Source organism: Perca fluviatilis, chromosome 8 (assembly GCF_010015445.1).
Source record: "Perca fluviatilis chromosome 8, GENO_Pfluv_1.0, whole genome shotgun sequence".
In the NCBI taxonomy this organism is placed as follows: domain Eukaryota; kingdom Metazoa; phylum Chordata; class Actinopteri; order Perciformes; family Percidae; genus Perca; species Perca fluviatilis.
In genome coordinates this window covers 19,533,779-19,557,352 of record NC_053119.1, presented here as the reverse complement: position 1 = coordinate 19,557,352, position 23,574 = coordinate 19,533,779, and the positions used below count along the sequence as shown (strand labels likewise).

At 39.5% G+C, this 23,574-nt stretch overlaps 3 protein-coding genes across 24 annotated transcripts in view; 2 read left to right on the top strand and 1 right to left on the bottom strand.

Moving 5' to 3' along the window:
- The first annotated feature begins 173 nt into the window (after positions 1-173).
- On the top strand, positions 174-8,291 carry LOC120564200 (very long-chain acyl-CoA synthetase-like). Of its 3 annotated transcripts, none has more exons than XM_039809018.1 (10): positions 174-780; positions 1,537-1,746; positions 1,840-1,995; positions 3,027-3,151; positions 3,248-3,442; positions 3,544-3,634; positions 3,762-3,960; positions 4,029-4,126; positions 7,049-7,131; positions 7,282-8,291. In XM_039809018.1, the coding sequence occupies exons 1-10, from the start codon at positions 321-323 to the stop codon at positions 7,456-7,458; spliced, it is 1,794 nt and encodes a 597-aa protein (XP_039664952.1). In that variant the 5' UTR covers positions 174-320; the 3' UTR covers positions 7,459-8,291. The 3 variants fall into 3 exon arrangements, with proteins under 3 accessions (XP_039664952.1, XP_039664953.1, XP_039664951.1); XM_039809017.1 differs by having other exon boundaries at positions 177-780; positions 7,049-7,179; XM_039809019.1 differs by lacking the exon at positions 7,049-7,131.
- A 1,878-nt stretch (positions 8,292-10,169) lies between these two features.
- Positions 10,170-19,851, top strand: zgc:101540 (hsFATP2a_ACSVL_like domain-containing protein). The gene is made up of 10 exons (XM_039809013.1): positions 10,170-10,750; positions 13,278-13,487; positions 13,964-14,122; positions 14,238-14,362; positions 14,468-14,662; positions 15,462-15,552; positions 15,900-16,098; positions 16,547-16,644; positions 16,744-16,874; positions 19,385-19,851. The coding sequence occupies exons 1-10, from the start codon at positions 10,273-10,275 to the stop codon at positions 19,559-19,561; spliced, it is 1,863 nt and encodes a 620-aa protein (XP_039664947.1). The 5' UTR covers positions 10,170-10,272; the 3' UTR covers positions 19,562-19,851.
- Positions 19,852-23,084: 3,233 nt separating this feature from the next.
- tjp1b (tight junction protein 1b) overlaps positions 23,085-23,574 on the bottom strand; it is a 73,829-nt gene continuing 73,339 nt past the window's right edge. For all 20 annotated transcript variants that reach the window (XM_039808993.1, XM_039808999.1, XM_039809001.1 and 17 more), the window contains one exon: positions 23,085-23,380. In XM_039808993.1, coding sequence (XP_039664927.1) covers positions 23,286-23,380 — 95 coding nt within the window. In that variant the 3' untranslated portion in view covers positions 23,085-23,285. The remainder of the gene's footprint in view (positions 23,381-23,574) is intronic.

Sequence of the window (23,574 nt, the reverse complement as noted above, 5' to 3'; positions counted from 1 at the left end):
TTTGGTGATATCTAATGATATAAAGTCAATACAATACTTTTAAATACAATTTCGTATAAACCAAACGTAGCTTCATTTTTAGGCTAATCAATTAATGGACAAAATAATGAAATGTTGCAACAGTATAAAGTACACCAGCTGCAGGTAATCAATTACTGGTCTGATTAGTTAATATGTTACTTTATAACTAGTGTTTTAAAAACTGAGTTTAACATTTTCCAACCCTTGATATTTCGGAGATGTATGGATCCTCCCATACACACTTCAGTAGTGTCTGAGGATCTCGACGCGCTGCTGATTTAAGTTTCACACAGATAAACATGATAGTCTGGATGGTGATTGTAGCTGTGGTTTTTCTCGCCCTTTTATTCCGCCATCCGCACTTTTTCCAGGATGTCCAATACGTGCGGGATAAAATACAAGCGAGGCGTCGTGTCTTAAAATACAAGCAGACTAATTACTCCATCCTGGACCGGTTTTTAGAAGTGGTGAAGGCGCAGCCACACAAGCCGTTCATCCTTTTTAACGGTGAAACTTTCACCTACCAGGATGCGGATGAGCTCAGTAACAAAGCTGCACGAGTTTTTCTGCACAATGGACTTGTTAAAGAAGGAGACACGGTTGCGCTGTTCCTCAGAAATGAGCCGATGTTCCTGTGGTTGTGGTTAGGTTTGGTAAAGATCGGATGTAACGCTGCTTTTCTCAACTACAACATCCGATCCAAGTCCCTGTTCCACTGCTTCAGCAGAAGCGGAGCCAAGACTCTGGTGGCAGCTGAAGGTAAATAGGCATACACTATGTCTGCTTTCTCCAGTGGTGGAAGAACTATTCACATATTATTCATGTTAAAAACAGGTTTTATCAGCAAATTGAACTTGAAGTGTTAAAACTCAAAGTATAGCTAAACATGATCCGTTTATTAAGTTAATGCATCAGTAACAATAATCTAGTAATTCATGATTAATGTATTCCCCTCAATGGGGCCATTTTGCATAATGTGTGCTTTTACTTTGGAAGCTTCCTGAACATGTTACTAATCATTTTTTTTAATGTAGGAACTTGTAATTCAGTTTTTTTAAATTTAGTAAAATAATGTCTTCCACCACTGCATATGCATAAAATGCAAATTATTGGAACATTTAAGCAGAATTTTTGTATTAAAGCAGGTTGAGCTGGAACTAATTTAAGATACTTTATGTACTGTTGGTTGTTTAATCAATAACAATACTTTAAAATAAAACAGATGAAACAGCATATTGTTGAAGCTCTAAATATCTCAGGAAAAGGAAAAACCATAAACAGCTTTCAATATGTCATGACTTAACTACTGAACAGTATACAAAGTAGTTCCAACTAGCGCCACCTCGACCAGCTGCAACATTGAAATGCAACTTGCACATTGATACGTCAGTATCAACAGTCTATCTTGAGTAAAAGTATTATTGGGGAAATGTACTAAACAAAAATTTTTAATGTAACTTTTTATGTGGGTAATATTTTTTACATTGTTATATTGGTATATGGTTTTATTTCCAGAGTTACACAATGCTGTAGAGGAGCTTCTGCCCAGTCTGCTGGAGCAGCAGGTCACGGTTTTCATCCTGGCTGACCGATGCAGAACTGCAAATATGGAGAGCTTCAAAGACAAAATGAGCCAGGCCTCCTCTAAGCCTCTGTCCAATGATTTAAGGTCCCATTTAACCTTACAGAGTCCTGCAGCCTACATATATACATCAGGGACAACAGGTAAACCACTTTAGGTATTACATGTTCAGGATTCAACAGTAAAAGAAACAGTACCTACTCTACATGTGCATACCTCTGGCTTCTCTTTAACAGGTCTCCCTAAAGCAGCAATAATCTCTCATGCCAAACTGTGGACCCTAGCTTGCAGTATGTCTATGGCAGGAGTGACCTCCCAAGATGTGCTTTTTATTAGTCTCCCTCTCTATCACACCACGGGTTTCCTCGGATTCATTTCGGTCATTGAGAGGGGTATGCATATATCATATTATTTATTTGATAAATTGTGATGGAACATTTTTTAACAGCATCAGTATTTTTGATAAGGAGTAAGGCTGGTGTTATTTCTTATTGTCAGCATCTCCAATGAAAAGACCAAAACCCAAAATGCATTAGTCAGTCTCAATACATTCCAACTTCCCTGCATTGTGTGTGTCACTCTGGCCCGAGGCCATTCATTTCTACAGAAGACCTAAATCTGTTTAAAAAATAAAAATAAAAAAAAGGCTACGTAATTTCCTTTTTGGCAAAAAACACTGAAATGGTAGTAAATTATGTATTTGTTGGGGACTATTTTCAGCTGCAGATCAATACACATTTAGTGCACTGATTTCCAACCGGGGATAGCTCGGCTAAAAAAAAAAAAATGGAGGCTTTTCACCAGAACAAATAAACCACCTGATTGCAACAGGACTCACCTACCTGAGTCTGTCATGGATAAATGATTGAAACATGCAGCTTCAATTGCAAACTTACCAAAAGACAGAAAACAGTCTATGCTTAAAGTCCATGCTTAACATTGACATATCCAGGAACAGTGTGTCACTTTTGTACAATTGATAGTGTTGAATAACATCCAGTTTCAAATCTGTTCAAAATTGTGTCTTGAGTGGTGTGAATGAAGGGGATATTTGAGCTCAGACTGTGGGGGTATATCAGACAAAAAGGTCAGGAGCTCTAGTGATTATTCATAGCAGAAATGTAATTCATTTAAATGGAATAGTTATAGAGTAAAAAAATAACTAGTGTCCATGACTTTTCATTGTAATGAAGTGCAACAGTGTTGCTGATTATTGTGTTTTTCATATTTTGCAGAAAACAATGGAGGTCTATAGCAAAGAGGAATAAGACATATCAGACTTTGGCTACACAGATGATATTCATTAGTTGGAGCAATGAATTGCTTAATTTGGTCTGTTCATGGATATGTTGACAAAAAGAAAAATATTTAATATTGACTTATGTTTTAAGATTGTTATTTGTCATCTTGTTGCTGTGTGTAGGTAACACATTGGCTTTGAGGAGTAAATTTTCTGCATCTCAGTTCTGGGACGACTGCAGAAAATATAACGTCACGGTCATAATGTTTATAGGTGAAATGATGCGTTACCTCTGCAACACACCAAAAGTATGCATGTCACACCTCAACATTGATGACACTATCACATTTAAAGGTCACCATGAATAAAAAAAACAATGAAAGGTCTTGATTCTTTCACAACAGAAACCTAATGATCAAAGCCACAAAGTGAGACTTGCGATAGGCAGCGGGTTAAGAGCCGATGTTTGGAGGTACTTCATAAGCAGGTTTGGGAACGTTCAAATCAAAGAGTTTTATGGAGCAACTGAAGGGAATTTTTCTCTGCTGAATTACACCGGCAAGATTGGAGCTGTTGGCCGAGACACCTTCCTCAACAAAGTAAAAGTCCATATTTAATTCCACATGATGAAGTAAAAGCTATTAATCATCAGTAAGCAATGTTTTGGCATTTTTATTTTTATTTTTTTTTAATCTTGCAGTGGGTTTTTCCATATGCTGTGATCAAATTCGACGCAGAAAAAGGAACACCTCTGAGGGATTCTTCTGGTCTCTGCATAGAGGCTGCCAAAGGTTAGTACCAGGACTGTAGCTAACATGTCCTCAGTTTTCTCTTTTTTAAACGTGTTTATTGGTATTTTAGAGGACAAAGTATTGGACAAAATTAAGTGTTCACCTCTCCTGTATTCCCTTTCCACAGGTGAACCTGGACTTCTGGTATCTGAAATATCAACAAGGGCTCCTTTCGCTGGATACGTGAGAGACCTGCAGCAAAATGAGAAGAAGAGGCTGCATGACGTCTTCAAGAAAGGAGACTTGTACTTCAACACTGGTGACCTGCTGTGCATTGATGAAGATAATTTCATTTACTTTAAGGATCGAGTCGGAGACACTTTCAGGTGAGTTAATCTTTCAGTTTCAGCCACCTAATTCAAAGTGACACTTAAAAAAACATTTATTGTTATAGATGGAAAGGCGAGAACGTGGCTACAACTGAAGTGGCTGACATCATCACACTGCTTGACTGCATCAAAGAAGCCAACGTTTATGGAGTCGAAGTGCCAGGTAATGTTAACTGTTCTTCTTTGTTCTTTCTTGTCACAATTGCAGTAGTCTATATTCTTGACCTTCCACTTTTGGGATTACTTCGTTGCCACCGGAAAATCCGCCAGATTTCACTCATTTAGGCCTGATATCCGTTGCCTTTGGCTTCTTTTGTGTTGACATTTTAAACTCTGGTCGATTTATGAGGACTATGGTTAACCTTTTCACAGATCTCTGCGGGGTAATCCAGACAGCTAGTTAGACTATCTGTCCAATCTGTTTTCTGTTGCATGATTAAACAACTTTTAAGCGTACACGTTCCACTTAAACAAGTTCCTTCCGAGCCTATTTTGCAGCGGCACCGCGGCTTTTCTCCGGTGCCCAAGGCGATTGTTATTGGTTTAAAGAAATGCCAAAAAAACAGAGCATGTTTTCCTCCCATCCCCGAATGCTATGTGGAGTAGCCAGACTCTCCTCCGGTGTGCTTGGGAGGAGGGTCTGACAAAGCGAGACTACAATTGCAGCAGCAAAGTGTGTGGGCAGAAATAGTTATTTTTATTACTGATTAATCTTGGAGTTATTTTCTCAATTAATCATTTGGTCTATAAGATGTCAGAATGTAGGGGAAATGCTTTTCATAATGTACTAATAAAGCCCACTATATATTTGTCCAAATATATTAACTTTACATAAAACAAAGAAAAGAAGCATATTGTTGTTGCCAGGTTAACTTACCTGCGGCCGTGGGTTCGGTTCCGACCTGCAGCCCTTTGCTGCATGTCATCCCCCTCTGTCTCCCACTTTCCTTACTTAATCTGTCCTATCAAAGGTATTAAAAGCCTCCAAAAAAATCTTAAAAAAAAAAAACTGCATTGAGATCCGATCACTCTGACCACATTCGTAGTGGTTTAGGCCAGATATGGGCACATTCTTATAGCAGTGTGCATCCTGGGCCTCATTAGGATCGCTTACTCAACTTTGAACGGAACTACGTACTCAAGTATTTCTCCTTTCATAAAAACCACTGATAGAGAATTGTGTGTTTTGGATGTTATTATCATACTGTCATGATGTGTTGAAGTTTTTGTTCCAGGTCTGCCTGCTATGAAGATCTCTGCGGTTGACTATAAAAGGCAGCTGCCGGTTGACAATAACCTCATTTTTAGTTTCATAAAACGTCCGAGATTTCACGAATATGTGGGATATTACACTCTTATGTCGCAACTTCTCATTTTGTTATTTAGTGGTCTTTGCATTGCCAGACTTATCTCAACAGCGCTGTGGCAGCGCTGGAGAAAGCCGGCTAGCCTGAGTGGTCAAAGCAGCGGCTGTAAAATTATGGAACATTTCAATTCCTATAAATTCTTTGCAATATAAGTCCCCCATGATTTTGTTATTTAAAAGCTTTTATTATGAAGCAGCAAAATCAGGAAATGTTGGGTCTTCATCAGCAGTAACTTAACACAGCTCCTATAAGTGAACATGAAACGTAAAATAAAGTATATATGCAGTTCGAAGGTAACAAACATACTGAGACAGGTCCTGCACAGGTCCTGGCTCTCGTCTGTAGACATCCCTATTTCGGCACACAGACAAAGACTGTATAGCAGTGCTTTTCAATTGCACATTTTTAATAAATGATTTATGTGAGATTAACAACTGTGTTGTATACACACAACCCTTACACATAGCCTACACACACACAACCAGCCTACCGGTATGTGCCAACGGAAATGATGTACATGTTTATTTGCATATAGAGCGGGGAAGTGAGATCCGATCACAAGTGGTCACTCAAGACACTTTTGTATAGCCATTCTACTGCCAGGTGAAAACAAGCATACTTGGAGCTGTCCACTTGTGATTGGATCACTCAGATCGGATTTTAATACCAGGTAGAAATACGGCCTTAGAGAAAGCACATGCAGCCTTCTTATGCAAAGATTTGAAGCACAGAACTAGTCTATCCTTTGAACCCTCAGTATCGTATATTATATTGTGTCAGTTGTTAAATAGAGTGTTCGGGTGGTTCAATATCAGTAAATATCTTATAAACACATCATATTTAGCAGGATTTTGCACACAGATGGCTGTGATTCTGTGGAACAATACAATGCGAGTCAGGCACTGTTTGCTAATGTTTGGTCTGTATATGTTGCAAATCAAAGGGCATTACAGGGAAATACAAGTTTGGATACATTTACCATTTACCAGACACACGTTTGCCAGGAGTCGATTCTCCAAAGGGACAACTTGTACCATAAACTCAGGGGACATGTCTCTTGCCCCAGTTTCACAGCGGTATTTACACTTCGCCGGTCAGTTAAAATCAGTGTCCTAGTCATAAACTTTGGCCAAAATATTCAACTTTATTAGTAGAGAGGGACCGCCTAAATGCATCATTAGTCTCTGTGAGACGGGATGGGGCAGGAGGAGCAGGTTCATCCCGACTGAAGACATTACATCTGTAGGTACATTGCAAACAAGAACTACTCATAGCTAATTCTCTGCAATGCAAACAATAAATTAATTATATAAAATAATAAACAGGGCACAAGATGTAGCCCACAGTGTAACTCACTGAATCCATGGCAACATTATACTTCCTGTTTACATCCCCCAAAGCACCCAAATTATGGGAACTGTAGTTCCAGAAGAGTAATAGTAGTAGGAGTGATAAAATTTACAAAATACATTAACGTTAATGTTTTTTGTATTGCACTATCAAACGCTTCTCTGTGACGGCAAGCTTTTCGCCCTTCTAGATGTAGATGTTCAGAGCAGTGTTGAGACTTTAACTTTTGGTTGAAGATGTTCATGTTGTATGAACTAGTCTGATGCCCAGGCTGAAATAAATTCTGCACTACATGTTCATTTAATCAATAATGTCTTACATCGGTAAACTAGTGTCATCTGATTTAACTACTGTTTAACTTTTTCCAGGTCAGGAGGGGAGAGCTGGAATGGCTACCGTCACTTTAAGTGAAACGCAGAGATTTGACCCTGCAGATGTTTTTAAACATGTTGTAAGCTTCCTGCCGGCCTACGCAAGGCCATGTTTTCTTAGGATTCAGGTGTTTTTACTCCAGTCATTTTATATTTTTATAAAGCATCTTGACAGTTTCAGCCTTATTTCAATGTCCTCACACTGACAATTCATTTCACTGTGATTTCAGAGCTCCTTGGACGTTACAAGCACGTTCAAGCATATGAAGGTGAAGCTGGCGGAGGAGGGTTTCAACCCAAATCAAATAACCGACCCGCTCTACTTTCTGGATGAAAAAAACAAAAATTACGTCCAGCTTACGGTGGACATATTCAACTCAGTTACATCAGGAAAGATCAGAATTTAAAGTGGCTTTTGTTGCCTATCCTGCTTGCACTGTAAAACATCAGCCACCTGTGATGTTCAGTACATTTAAGGAGTTGTTTTGTGATGAAGTCTTGTAATTTTATCTTCATCTGTTTACTTTTTTGTACTTCTACTTCAGCAGTAATTTAATGTGCACTGAGATTTTAGAGAAAATCCTGCACACTGACTATTACGCAAGCAATAATTTATTTAGAAGAAAAATACAATGTTTCGGTCTCAGACCTTCATCAGGTAAATGTGCACTGAGATGTAATAGCTTCACTTAGAGCAAGAAAGCAAGTTTTTTTCTAGTAGAGAAAACTGACAGCTGTACGCTCCTTATTCAAACAGTGAGGTGTCACTTCTTACCATTCTGATCTATTGAGGCTATTGTGATTATGGTTGTTGAATGTTTGTTGGCAAGTCCCTTCCCTTTCTTTGGAGCTTAAGGATTTTAGGATAATAATTTAGATTTAGAATGATTATTTTAGATTTCTTTTTTTTTTCTGGTCCTTGTTATATATAATTTCAACTCCTGGCCTTTATTTGTGCTCTACATAGTTTTAAACAATGATTTGAAAATTGATTTTATTTTTAACTGGTTATGAAACTCAATTTAATTCGGATGCCTCTTTATGACTTACATAAGCAAATGAGACCATCAGTGAGAAGATTGCCTATTTTTTATATGTTATTCTTAATGCCTGTCTTAAAATAATCACATGACTGGTTTGTCACATAATGGGTGACGTGTAACAACCTGTTTCCTCCTTCCTACCTTTTAAATAAATCTTCATCTGGGTTCTTTTAAAGCACAGCAAAGTCTTTCTGATCAATATGAGCTACCAGTTCCTGGGACAGAATCTCTTCATTCACCCTGTGTTTGGGTGAAGGGGGACCCAGGCCGGGGATCAGCAGCATGGGGACACCTTGACAGGTGGAAGGGCAGCTCAGGCAGGTAGAACCTTATTAACCAAAAGGTCCCTGATTTTAACAAGAGGATCAAAAAGGCTATACAATCTCAAAATGTGTGAAATAATGGTAAATGGACAATCTACAATTATCATGTTTTTTACTTTAACTTCATAGTCCTTTTGAGGCAGTAGTCTGACATTGTCTCATATCTTTCGGAGTTGAGTGACCACTTGTGGTTCTCCTCTTGGCTTTTGCAATTTCCTCGTGTTTGATTTAGTCTTGCTAGTGGTGAAGCTTTAGGGATGTAAAGGCAGTCAGTCCTTCACTTCAGTCGACTTCATAGCACCGCTTACAGGTTGAAACTTAGACTCCTGTCCTTGATAAGATGGGTCGAAAAAAACTTTTCCTCCTGCTACAACATACAAATCAAATTCTAATTCAGTGATTCACCAGCAATTTATGTAGGCATTAAATATCATTAAACCACAATTACAAACAAAGCTTCAAAGCAGTGGCATACGAGTGTAAGTTAAATTCCACTCAGCCATATGTGTCATTTTTACAAGTGAATTGTCAGAGCAACACAAAGCAGCAGGCACATGTACAGACACTTGTTGCATCACAGTCACAAACACTTAAGTCTTAAAAAACTAATTTTATCACAATTGAATTACAATTTTAATTATTTATTATTCACTGATCAATAAAAATGCCAACATTGCCTTTTATGTTCTCTTTGAATTCTCAAGTTAGTCAAATCTTTGCAGTTAAGTCTCAACGAGTCTCTATTCTAAATCTAAAGTCTAAATTCAAAGCCTGAGGTTGTATGATTTCTGTCTCTGTGGTCCTGTATGTCCGTCAACCTACATTTTAGGATTTGCCGCTTTTCTCTGTTATATATATAGTTTTGAATTTAATATTTTTGGGAAATTAGGACTGTTGGTCAGACAAAACGAGCAATTTGAAGACATCACCCTGATTTATGGTAATTGCTGATATCTGATAAACATGGTAATTTTCTGCAGTATTCTGACATTCTGTAGACTTAATATAAGAACATTAGAGCCTCAACACTGAACACTGGAGTGGTTTGATTGATTAGGCATCATTTGAAAAAAAGGACTGGACAAGGACAAGATTGTGTTATCCTCGATGTCTTTCACTCTGTGTGTGTGTGTGTGTGTGTGTGTGTGTGTGTGTGTGTGTGTGTGTGTGTGTGTGTGTGTGTGTGTGTGTGTGTGTGTGTGTGTGTGTGTGTGTGTGTGTGTGTGTGTGTGTGTGTGTGTGTTTGTTTTAGCAGCTCAGTTTAAGGAGTGCACGCCCACCACTTGCTGCGATTGCGGATTGACGCGGGTTGCCATTTGCAGAGCTTCTGTAGTGGATCATGACTTTAATTTGGTATTAGTATAAATCATATATTTAAGTCACTGGATTTCAGTCTACATTCTGCTGCTGGCACTTTATATCCGTTTTAAAATAAAAAATGGCAAAAAATAAAATAAAATGCACTTACCGGTCATAACCTGGAGGTGTCGCAGGTGTAAATCAGTGAAAAACAGATTTTCCCTTCTTAATGTTTGGCAGCTTATTTAATAACTTTTCTCACTTTTTAACAGAATCAGGTTGTGCAGCATAACAGAAAAGTAATACAACATGAGGATAACATAAACATTGATACAAATTAGTTAAAAATCAGTTGTGGATGTTGGGGAAAGAAAACGATCTGGCAACTAGAAAACATTCCGGAATGAAGGAGGGGTCAACGGGCAAGAGAGTTGAGCACCGCCCCGGGCTGAGTGGGTGAACTTTGTCACAAATTGTGTTTAACTGACTTGCATAACAACATCCACCACTGCCTCTCAGTGACAGATGCGTCCTGCTGCCTAGTGCGCTCTGCAAAATGTACATCTGCTTCACCGTTATAGCCGGACTGGCTATTCTGTCCTTCTTCTTTCTCAGGACACGTTTCCCTTACTTAGGCGAGGACTGCGCCTACATCCTGAGGAGCATTAAACTCGGCTTCAGGCTCATCAAGTACAAGAAAGTCAAACCTTTTTACAGCGTCTTGGACTGCTTCTTGGATGCAGCGAAGAGGCATCCCAGTAAGATCTTTCTGCACTTTGAAGGACGAGAATATACTTATGGAGAAGTGGATAAACTGAGCAACAAGGTAGCCAGAGCTCTGCAGGCTGAAGCCCGGCTGAAGGAGGGGGACGTGGTCGCCTTGTTTCTGGCCAACGAGCCCAGTTTCGTGTGGACTTGGCTCGGTTTGGCCAAGCTGGGCTGCCCGGCTGCTCTACTCAACTTTAACATCAGATCCAAGTCTCTGTTGCACTGTTTCTCCTGCTGCGGGGCCAAAGTGATCATCGCCTCTTCAGGTGAGATACAGAGAGATGTAAAACATGTGTCAGGGGCGCAGAAGAAGTAGGGGGTCTTCAGATCTCTGTGCTTCTGGCTTCTTCCACCATTCATCTGTAAGCATAAGAAGAGCAAAATACATTATGAGGTACTGGTACTTTCAGTTTTTCCATTTTTGTACAACTTCCAGCAGTGCATTTGCTAAAAAAAAAAACAACAACCTGTAGGCCTACTTATGTACAATTTAGAAGTAAATACATTTAGTGCTGTTTTGTTCCACTACATTTCAGAGGGAAATGTTACACTTTGTTCTCCACTAGATGTATTTGACCGATATCTACTTCACAATTCAAATGTTTACATAAACATAAACTTCTCAAATGCAACACATACTTAAAGGTTAAAACTAGTGGTTCACAAACATGTTGGTTTTTGAGCTCTTACTAAGGAGCAGTGCCTAGTTGGGGCTCCTTGTCACATTTCAGAAGTGTGTGTGAGTTGTTAACACATCATCCCAAGAGACATTTCCCCTGTAAACTGCTCACATAGTTTAATTGTTTAACAATATTTCACAAAAAAGATTAGGGAATATTCAGAAAAAAACCAATACAGATACTAAACTACAATTTTATATATTTATATTTAAACTAGCTCCGCATGAACAGCTACAAAAGTAAAATGTTGCTGACACATTGATGCATCAGTATTAGCGATCTAATAATGTCATATATATATAATACTGTATCAGTCACAGTACATTTTGCTGATAATACTTCTGTTTTTATTCAAAATAGGATTTTAGATAAAGAACTTGTACTTGAAATGGGGTATTTTGACATTGTTCGATTGGGACTTAAGAAAAGGATCTGAATACTTCTTCCACTGCAAAGTTAGACTTGCATATAATAACTCAAAATTCCAGATGGATTTGGACATTGCTCTGGCAGCTGTATACAGCTGTTACTTTGCAGCTAATGATTGTATAGGCATTACGTTTACATACAAAGCATCTGATAGGCTGTTAGGGCTGGAGTGACCTGCCATGTGGCCCTTCAGATGCAAACAACAGACTGCACATGGTAGGTTCTTTATTTTGGCTTGAGCCCCAGAAACCAACCAGTCCCGTAATTTATTCATTTCTAGCATACACACCATGTTAACACAGTATTAACTGAAAATAATAAAGTGTTTCAAACTTGATTTTGCAGTACACAAACAATCTGGACTCCCATGATAAAGAACAGTCCAATGTCCGTGTAGGATACTGTGCTGCTGCTACTTGAAATTAATTAACAGATGTGAGTTAATCTTCCACCTCTAGATTACAACACAAAGAGATCTTCATTTTCACATCAGGTATCAGGCGGCCACATATTGCCAGTAATTGTAGGTTTGTGGAGGTAACAACTCAGACAGTACTAATCAGCCTTTATTAACAACTTTTACCATCGACAAAAGGCTGTTAATGATTAGTTTGTTTAAGTCAGCATTAGATAAGAGAGATGTACAGGCAAAATTTAACAGGATTAAAACTGAAATACATGTATACTGCGTTGATTGAAAATTGCTATTTTGTGTTTTAGGACATTTAAATCCTAATGTATTGATATGAAGGTTTCGTCACAGTAAGATTAAATGGAAAGACAAAAACTGATCAAATTGAGTCCTCACCCAGTCCTCATCTCTACAGGATAAACCAAGCTTTTTCTTGTCTAGGATTTCATCCTAGCTAACACAACAGTTACCACATCATATTAGTTCAAATGTTTTATTTCTCATATTTCTGTTGAATTCACCCAAACTCTGTTTTAGAAACCGAACAGTGTGATTTTAACCCTCCTACTGTCCTCGGGCCAAAGTTTCCATATCAGAAAATGTGGATTTCTTTCAACCACATTGTCAAAAAAATAAAAAATAATGTGGATGGTTCCGTAAAATAAATGATCAGTTCACTACTTTCATTGAATTTGGGTGTTTTATTCAGTTAAAGCATTTTGGAGGAAAAAAATTATACAAGAACTTAAGAAAAAATTGACAAAATGTCTAAAAAAAAAAAGCGCAAAACAAAATGAGCAGAAAAAATGTTGGGAAAAGTGTCAACCAATTTTAGTTTAAAATTTTGACCCATTAAAAACAACGTTGCAGGTCGACGGGAAGACAACACAAGGGTTAAAATAGTGAGTATTTATAAGAATATAGACAAGAAAATACATTTTGACAGGACAATTCTTCCTCCAGCTTCCTCAGCAAAAGTAAAAAGTTGAATCACTCGTTTTCCCCCTCATAGTATTAGTCTGTGTGCTGTACATTCAGTCCTGATGACTGAGTTCACATGAGGCACTCTGCAAACTTCTTTCTCTGCTCTCCTATTTTGGCGCTAGAGTTTCACCCCAGAAATATGCATACCTTTAGGCTGAAGTGACTGCACCATGTGCTCGTGTCCAAGTGGGATGTGAGGTAACCTGATACAAGCCTACATGTGCTGCATTGTGCAACACAGCGCTCGGACATATTGTGTAGAACTTGAATGCCTCTCTGTGTTTGCAGAGCTGCAGGATGCTGTGGAGGAGGTTTTACCCACACTGATAGAGCAAGGCATCAGTGTGTACCTCCTGTCAGAGGCCTGCAGCATTCAGGACATCAACACTTTGTCTGACAAGATCTCCCAGGCCTCAGATCAGCCGCTGTCCCGGGACCTCAGAGCCAACGTCAACATCAGGAGCACTGCTCTGTACATCTACACGTCGGGCACTACAGGTACACCAGGAAACTCCTCTGAAACACAACTAATGCACTCTTTTTATTCCCTATACTGGTTTTAAAGCTTTTGCAGATGTAATTCACTCTTCTAACTTTGTTCTCTATTGACGTTGGTTTTACCTTGCAAGTTGTGTTTATGTACTTTTTTTTAGAATTTATGTAGCCTGCTGTTGTTTATCTATGTATCGAGGCATACTTCACCCCATCTGTCCTGGTTTTAAAGCACTTTGGGTCAGCTTATGCTGTTTTTAAATGTGCTATATAAATAAAGGTGACTTAACTAATACAACAGTCCTGCAACAAATCATAATGTTCAGTTTTTGTCGAAGTTGTTTATTCAACTGCTGTTAAATTGTATTGCATTCTACTAAGAGGTGTTTCTAATATTTAATCCACTGCAATTATACCAATGTGGGTAGACGTCCGATTACCAGTTGTATTCAAGAACCTGTTGTATTCTTTGACCCTGGAAGGTTTGCCTAAAGCAGCTGTTGTCACCCAGGAGAGGGTTTGGGCCGCCTCCTTCATCCAAGCGGCATGTGGAATCACATCAGAGGACATCTTCTACGTCAATCTGCCTCTCTATCACAGTGCAGGCTTTCTCATCGGGATGGTCGGATCCATCGAGAGAGGTAGGCTAATAATCCTCTTAACCCTCAAAAGCATTCACACACCTGTTTGGGCACTTAAGACGGTTCTGTTTAAGTGTACACTAAGCTAAAAGCTGTTATGTGATGTTAATTGCAGGTAATACCATTGTTCTGAAGAGAAAGTTCTCTGCCTCTCAGTTCTGGAGCGACTGCAGGAAGTACAATGTGACCGTGATGCAGTACATCGGTGAAACAATGCGCTACCTCTGCAACACGCCCAAGGTAAGAGGAACCAACTTCCGGTTAAATGATTGAAGTGTTGTTCTGATGGGAGATATGAAGCTTTGCATCTCTGCCTTGACCCTGAGCCAATGTCACTTTTTGCAGAAAGACAACGAGAAGAACCACAGAGTAAAGATCGCCATCGGGAATGGAGTCCGGACGGATATTTGGTCGGAGTTTCTGAATCGCTTCGGGGACATTAAAGTTAGAGAGTTGTACGCGGCCACAGAGGGAAACATTGGCTTTATCAATTACACGTCCAAGATCGGTGCAGTGGGGCGGGTCAATTTTGTCCACAGGGTAAGTCAAGAAACATGCCCGCTGCTTTTAGCAGCACTGCTTCAGTCCAGACTGAAATATCTCAATAGCTATGGGATGATTTGGTACAGATATTTCTAGAGGATGAATCTTAATAACACTGGTGATCTCTGACTCTTCCTCTAGCGCCACCATGAGGTTGACATTTTTGGTTTTAAGTAAAACAACTATTAGACGGATTGCCATGAGTTTTATTACAGACATTCATGTTCCCTTCACGATGAATTGTATTTATGTTGGCGATTCTTTAACTTTCCCTATAGCGCCACCATCGGGTCATGATAACGCCACTTTCTGAGTCCAGCCTCACAGAGCTGCTAGAGTGGCTGAGGACTCTCTGTCTTGTTAAAGGTGCCGTAGGTAGGATTGTGAAGATCCAGGACTTAGCCAAAAAATTTGAACATCAATAACTTCTCAGTCCCTCCCCCCTTTCCGCTAAAGTCCTTCCCCCCACAAGGGAGAATGAATGCGTGAGCATGAGCAGTGATTGACACGCAGTTAGACCCTCCCCCCCCCCGGCCATGATTGGTGCATCTGAACAGGGAGCGGTGGATTTTTGCAAATCACACTACAGGCTGTAGGTGGTGCCAGAGGAATTTTTTTATTTTTATTTCCTGCGTCATGTAGTTCTACCCGAACATAGGGCCAGTTTCAGCAAATAAAAGTCTTACCTACTGCACCTTTTAAACCAGCAAAGCTGAACTGCATCACCTGGAGGCTGTTCCATTATTCACAAACAATACACCTTTTAACAAATTCACTTTTTATTTCTTCTGTCTAGTTTTTCTTCCCATTTACTTTGATCAAGTTTGACATTGAGAAGGAGGAGCCGGTCAGGAACTCTGAGGGTTTGTGCATCGAGGCAGCCAGAGGTGAGTCTATATTACAGGTGTTTTCTTATTTCTCTTTTTTTGACACAAGAGCAGCAGTACGTCATTTGTTGTCTTCAGTGCTGAAACTATTAATCGATTAATCAAAATGAAATAAAACTAACTGATAACAATGTTGATAATCGATTCATTTTTTTTTTTTTTTAATCAAGCAAAAATGCTTCCAGCTTCTCAAATGTGCCAATATGCTGCTTTTATCTGTTTTATTTATTGTAAATCTGATATGATTTGGTTTTGGATTGTTGCTCAGACCAAACATGCAACCTTAAAGCATCACCTCGGCTCTAAGGGAAACTGTGATGGACATTTTTGATGCGTCTTTTTGACAGGTGAGACGGGACTTTTGGTGGGGAAGGTTACTCAGAGGTCTCCCTTTGTTGGGTACGCTGGCAACCAGCAACAGACAGAGAAGAAGAGGCTTCGTGACGTGTTGAAAAAAGGCGACCTCTACTTCAACACTGGAGATTTGCTTCGGTTTGATCACATGAACTTTGTGTACTTTCAGGATCGAGTCGGTGACACTTTCAGGCAAGTAGTGACTCATTTTGTGCTGATCTGTTAGTTATTTGATTTCTCTTAAAGGAGAAAGCCATCGATCCAGTTAGTGAGTTGCGCTTTATTTTTGCTAAACGAGAAACTAAGAAGAGAAGATGTTAACTGTTTGATCGGTGGATCAGATTTAAATGACTTAGTGTGAACATTTTTAGGGATCATGCATTCTAGCTGTGTGAAATTTTAAAGCTTCAATTTATTTTATTGTTTTTACATTATAAAAGACTTGCAGAATTGGGAAGTTACAGTTAAACGTCATAATTTCTGACTTTGCACAGCCCCAATTTATACATCATAAGCTCAGTTCTTTCCAAAACACATGAAGATATCTGTGAAATGTGGTGCCAGTCAGGAAGTCATTTGGTATGAAATTAAGTTTTTTCGATGCAATGTTTTTCTTTCTGTTGCTTATTTGTTGTTACAGATGGAAAGGAGAAAACGTTGCCACATCGGAGGTTGCAGACATTCTCACAATGGCTCCTTGCATTTTGGAGGCAAATGTCTACGGTGTTAAAGTTGAAGGTAAAAACACTGATCGAGATGTTAAAGCACATTTTAAAACTGCTGTATTCTGTGCTTTTCAGTATTTTCTATATGTGTTTAATTCAATTGTCTGATAAGGTCATGAGGGGCGGATCGGCATGGCAGCTGTCCTTTTGAAAGAAGGAGAAGATTTTGACTGTTTGCAGACCTACAAGCAGGTCGTCAACTACCTCCCAGCGTACGCAAGACCTCGATTTATCAGGATTCAGGTAAGAAAAACAAATTAATTTGTTTTGCGCTTATATCTTACTTCATGCCCCTGCAGCCTCATGCCACTTGTGGCAGGTAGAACATGATCTATTTACCAGGGCTTGTACCTCATTTTATACGACGTCGAACCTCTTTGCTCAGTTCAGGTCACCTCAACTCTTCTGCATTTCTGGGTAAAAACAAAATCATTCAGCTGTTTTTTATTTACAGATAATTCTCCTATAGGGAAGCTGGTGATCAATCAAAGATAATGCAGAATATATGAGTATCGGGGTCTATCAAGGAAGATTGTAGGTTATTATTGGGTTAGTGCATTAATGCAGCAATTTATGTGGCTTTTTTGTATACTTACATCATGGCAAGCATGATAACCAATTTAAACATGGCTAGATTATACACTGCTCAAACAAATAAAGGGAACACTTAAACAACACAATGTAACTCCAAGTCCATCACACTTCTGTGAAATCAAACTGTCCATTTAGGAAGCAACACTCATTGACAATAAATTTCACATGCTGTTGTGCAAATGGAATAGACAACAGGTGGAAATTATAGGCAATTAGCAAGACACCCCCAATAAAGGAGTGGTTCTGCAGGTGGTGACCACAGACCACTTCTCAGTTCCTTTGCTTCCTGGCTGATGTTTTGGTCACTTTTGAATGCTGGCGGTGCTTTCACTCTAGTGGTAGCATGAGACGGAGTCTACAACCCACACAAGTGGCTCAGGTAGTGCAGCTCATCCAGGATGGCACATCAATGCGAGCTGTGGCAAGAAGGTTAGCTGTGTCTGTCAGCGTAGTGTCCAGAGCATGGAGGCGCTACCAGGAGACAGGCCAGTACATCAGGAGACGTGGAGGAGGCCGTAGGAGGGCAACAACCCGGCAGCAGGACCGCTACCTCCGCCTCTGTGCAAGGAGGAGCAGCAGAAGGAGCAGGAGGAGCACTGCCAGAGCCCTGCAAAATGACCTCCAACAGGCCACAAATGTGCGTGTGTCTGCTCAAACGGTCAGAAACAGACTCCATGAGGGTGGTATGAGGGCCCGACGTCCACAGGTGGGGGTTGTGCTTACAGCCCAACACCGTGCAGGACGTTTGGCATTTGCCAGAGAACACCAAGATTGGCAAATTCGCCGCTGGCGCCCTGTGCTCTTCACAGATGAAAGCAGTTTCACACTGAGCACAGAGAAGCGCCGTGGAGAACGTTCTGCTGCCTGCAACATCCTCCAGCATGACCGGTTTGGCGGTGGGTCAGTAATGGTGTGGGGTGGCATTTCTTTAGGGGGCCGCACAGCCCTCCATGTGCTCGCCAGAGGTAGCCTGACTGCCATTAAATACCGAGATAAGATCCTCAGACCCCTTGTGAGACCATATGCTGGTGCAGTTGGCCCTGGGTTCCTCCTAATGCAAGACAATGCTAGACCTCATGTGGCTGGAGTGTGTCAGCAGTTCCTGCAAGAGGAAGGCATTGATGCTATGGACTGGCCCGCCCGTTCCCCAGACCTGAATCCAATTGAGCACATCTGGGACATCATGTCTCGCTCCATCCACCAAAGCCACGTTGCACCACAGACTGTCCAGGAGTTGGTGGATGCTTTAGTCCAGGTCTGGGAGGAGATCCCTCAGGAGACCATCCGCCACCTCATCAGGAGCATGCCCAGGCATTGTAGGGAGGTCATACAGGCACGTGGAGGCCACACACACTACTGAGCCTCATTTTGACTTGTTTTAAGGACATTACATCAAAGTTGGATCAGCCTGTAGTGTGGTTTTCCACTTTAATTTTGAGTGTGACTCCAAATCCAGACCTCCATGGGTTGATAAATTTGATTTCCATTGATACTTTTTGTGTGATTTTGTTGTCAGCACATTCAACTATGTAAAAAAAAAAGTATTTAATAAGATTATTTCATTCATTCAGATCTAGGAGGTGTTGTTTAAGTGTTCCCTTTATTTTTTTGAGCAGTGTATAAATATAGAAAATAACATTTATCATGCATATACCTTTTTTTTTAAATTTTATTTAAGATCCTCTTCATTTTGTCGCCCCATTTTTTTAAACCAAATCTACACCCTTGTTGATACCTTAACTTAGATATCAGTTCTCTTCTTTTCCCAAATTTAAAATCTGTACACCTCACTGCGTGGAACTGACTGGGATCATTTAATGTGTAAAGCTTAACATGAGGCCAGGGATTTGGCAATACAAATTGAGTCAGCTGCCTGCAAGTGTGAATGTAGCGGAAACACTGAATTTATAAGGACATTGATGAAGAGACAAATGAGGATCTGAGACAAATGAGGATCTGAGACAAATGAGGATCTGAGACAAATGAGGATCTGAGACAAATGAGTATGTGAGACATCTGGCGGTTACCCGATCCACTTATTAAGATCAGTATCTGTGGTGCATCCCTAGAGCTTTGTTCCTCTATTTGTTGCTGTTTTTCAAACGTTAAGTTGGAGATATGGAATATAAATTTTTAAATTCCCAATACGTGTCTTGTAGCCCTGCCTGGAGATGACGGGGACATTCAAGATGAAGAAAGTGAAGTTGGTGGAGGAGGGATTCAACCCAGCTCACATGGAAGATCCTTTATACTTTTTAGATACTGAGAAAAAGACGTACATTCCCCTGACTGAGGACATCTACAGAGCGATCGCTTGCAGGGAAATAAAACTCTAACACAGAAACGTTAGTACTCAGAAATGAACTAGACGACCCGTTTGTTTACACAGATGTAACATGTCATTCATGTGGACCTTTTGTAATAGTCAACTAATCTCAGGGACAGACTGACTTTGAAACGTTACGTCATGTTTTAAGAGCCTTTTTTAATTAACACAACTACCTTTGCTTTTACAGTTTTTGTAAATGTATTCCATAATGCTGACAATATATGCTATACAGGCATGTCTTACTGCCTCTGTTGTCCTTTTAATAATTAAACTCTGGTTGTCTTTTTTCCCCCCTGACTATTAATTTATCATTTGCCAGATACATTTCAATAAAATTTTTAGTTTTAGGCAACAACAACAACAACAAAAAGATTGCGTTAGACTGAAAGAACTCATTCAGTCCAGATATTACACAGATGTACATAAACCTTTAAGACCTATATGTGTTACATATTGGTACAATCTGTGGTGGATTTATCAGTTAACCTTTGCACTGTTATGTCTTTGCTTTATCAGCTTGTGTGCACTAACATCACATACTGTCTGACTACAGCTTTATTGTGTAACATAAGTGAGGGAGCGTTTGGGTCTTTAGGTTATTCTGCGCCTAAATTCTCTCTAAACCTAGACGCCTCCATAATGTGCTCCTGCATCCACGTTTATGGACAGGGCAACTTTCTGACTCTGGTGGGGTAGTTCACTCATACAGCCTGTGACATACATTAATACTCAAGACTTTGTCACAAGCTTAGTCACATGGCAAAAACCACTGAAATCAGCTGCTTTCAGAAAACTGAAAGTAAAGACATTTTTTTTATGTGAAGTTGAACTTTAGTTCCCGCCCCCCCCCCACACTGTCAATAACATTGACTTGTCTCATTGTTACTTCCCTTTACTCCAATTGGTCCAGTACACTCGCGTGATGTGGAAACTTATACAAATAACAAAAAATACAAAACAAATATACTGAGAATGGACTTTTCACTAAAGAAGGAGACATGTTTTAACTGGTTAAACTTAAATATATTTAGATTTGGAGGTAGGAGGCATAGATGTGATTTTAAGATTTTTTATTTGTAACTCAAATGATTTTTTTTGTCGTCAGACAAGTTATTTTAAGCTGAGTGGCTTTATACATTCAGTTGGAAGTTCATCAGCTACACCTTGCTAAAGTTAATGCATTCTAATACAACAGTATGAAATAAATGCTACATCACATCATGAAGGTTATAATGTACAGAGGTGTTTTGGCTTTTTCCTTTTCCTTTATAGTGTTATATATCTTTTTTGTGCATGTTATAGGTTTACAAAGTGAAAAAGCCCAAAGTCCACCCAAAATAGGGACTTACCATCTCCAACAGAAAACACTGTTCTCAAACTGCTCCAAACAGCTCTATTGTAGTCCAGCCTTTTCTTCCGTGACGACCGTGCGTCACTTTGTAACACACGTTATAATGCTTGCTTAGCTGCTAGCGTGGCATGCCCTCATACTCTGCTTCCGACTAGCTAGCAGTACTTACCTAGTTACTGCGCATGTGCGACTCCCAACAGACTGAACAGAAGTGTGAGATCTCACTGTAGCTAAAATGGAGAGCTCAACACACAGGGTGAAAAGAGGAGCTGCAGCAATGTGCAGTACAACAAAAGTATATATATATATTTTTTTAATTAAACCATGTAAACCTTTAAATACAATTATGAAACTGAAAATGAGCATAATATGAGCACTTTAAAAGACTAAATTAACTGGTCTTAAAAATGAATTTTCTGTTTCCGGTTTGCTGTTTAAGGAACATGAAATGATGTTGTGGTTGACATGCCACTAACTTGACTGTCAGCACTGGATTTACATTAATGTAAGAAGAATCATCCACCTGACAACTCGGTTCACTGAGTTTACATGTGGAACAAATTGGGAAGCCGCTGTGAATGGCAGAAGCGTTGCATACTGACAATACAGTCAGCAACTTCCTCTGAGTTCTTGGAGCGGCTTTGGTAGAAAAACAGTCTGGGTGTGTCGATATGTAAAACATCTGGAAGTTTAGATCAACACAACACACTAATCGAAGCAGCAGTTACTTTGAAAATGAATTTATTTATTAATACAGTGGTATACTTAGAAATGTATCGCAAAGGAGAAAAAAAAAGTTCAACTGAAGAAAAATCAAAATAAATAAAACAAATGTCAGCCACACGGGAAAATAAACTAGTGTTGGGTTGAAGCAGTGTTATCATATCAAAAGAAAATAGTACCGATGTGCCATAATAAATTGTCTATTAGTACAAAAATACATTTCAGGGCACACAATACAGCATCCAGTATTACAAATAAAGGAAGGGACCACTCTTCACAGCAGACCCCCTCAAGTACATCTTTTAAAATCATTTAAACCAAGCACTTCTCTATTTTGTAAATAAGAATAAAAAGTTTTCTGACTGTTAAAAATGCCTTAAGTAGTGTGTGTAGATGTTGGTAGAAAAGTCAGACTTATTACTGCTTATGTCAGTTCCAAGGCTCAGGGGTATAACCAGAATACAAACATAACCAATGTAACTGCTTTCTCTTTTTAAACAAACGTTTTCTCTTTTATACAAAATAACAAAGATGTACAAAAGTTCATTTACAGAGAACCAAGGCCATATACTAGCAATATGTACAGCCACAATTTAAACATCTTCTAGCTTTTTGTATTTCCTCAGACTTCATATGCATAGCAGTAAAAGAAAGCATACCTTTTCATCAGCCTCAATTATTCTCGTGTGCTAAATCCAAGTTCAGTGTTCATGAGAAAATGCAGAGACAACGTTTTCTTTCGTAGTGATCGCTATAACTGAAGGATCCAATGTTTTAAAGTTTCACTGAAAAGTTAATATGCAGATAAGGCATCACTGCTTGCAGTGTATGATGGGATTTTCATGTGTTGAACTTAGTAGTAGCAGGCTTCTGGACCTGAGTCATAGCACATGCATAGATCTCTAGACAGCAGGAGTTTGTAAAATCAAGTCAGTATATTTATCTACGGTAAAACATTGCTACAAAACATCAGTTTTAAACAGAGAGAGCCCCGGTAGAACAAACGGGCGTCTGATACTAATCCTTCATTCTTCTTTATTATTTTTTTCATCTTTGTGATGCCTACTGTACGTCTTCCTTCATGAGTTGGGCTCAGCATTTCTCATGTCCTCAGCGATCCTTCATGAGTGAAACGCATGACCACAGAACTCACAAACAAAAGTTTTGCATATACCAACTTTGCTGTTTGTGAGTGTTATTTTTTTTTACAGTACGCAAAAATCCCATTGCAATATTAAACGAGTTTCCAAAATTCTCCTTTTTCTTGCACCGCTCTGACCTTTTACAAAATTAGCTAAAAATGTCAAAACGGATTATTCAGTCTGTGGCACTGGTCATGCATTCCAACTTCAGTTCCTTTGTTTAAATAACTTGTTTTAATCTTTATTTTTTGCAAGCCTTGAAAGCACCGGAAAAAAGAAAGAAAGAAAAGAACAAGAGTACAGCGTTGGGGATGCTGGACTCCTCCGACTCTCCTTGTGTGTGTGTGTAGTTTTTTTTTTTTCTTTTTTAATTTGTGGGCACAGTAAACAACGTGAGAGTATCAGGTTCGTACTTCATCGAGCATCGTGCACCCCGCCACGGTGGAGGGACTACGGCAGGGGCAACTGAGGTCCCCTGTTTATCACATTCAGTAACAGGCCAGCTGTTGCCCTCTTCAGAAGTGGTCAATGAGCACAGACACACAGTTTGCACCCACCAGGTAGTTTGGGTCTCCAGGGAGAGATTTGTTCTGCCAGGTTTTGGGATCACCTGCAGGAAATAAGAGACATGATATCAGCTGCTGGAGCACCTCCCTTTCTATTTAAAATAAAGGAAAAAACACAGTAGATGCTCAAAACGAGATTTTTTTCTGATAGATGTATCATAAATAAAATAAGTCTCAATAAGAACATGTGCGACTGATGATGATTTAATGCATACATTAAAGCAGGAAAGGAATTCCC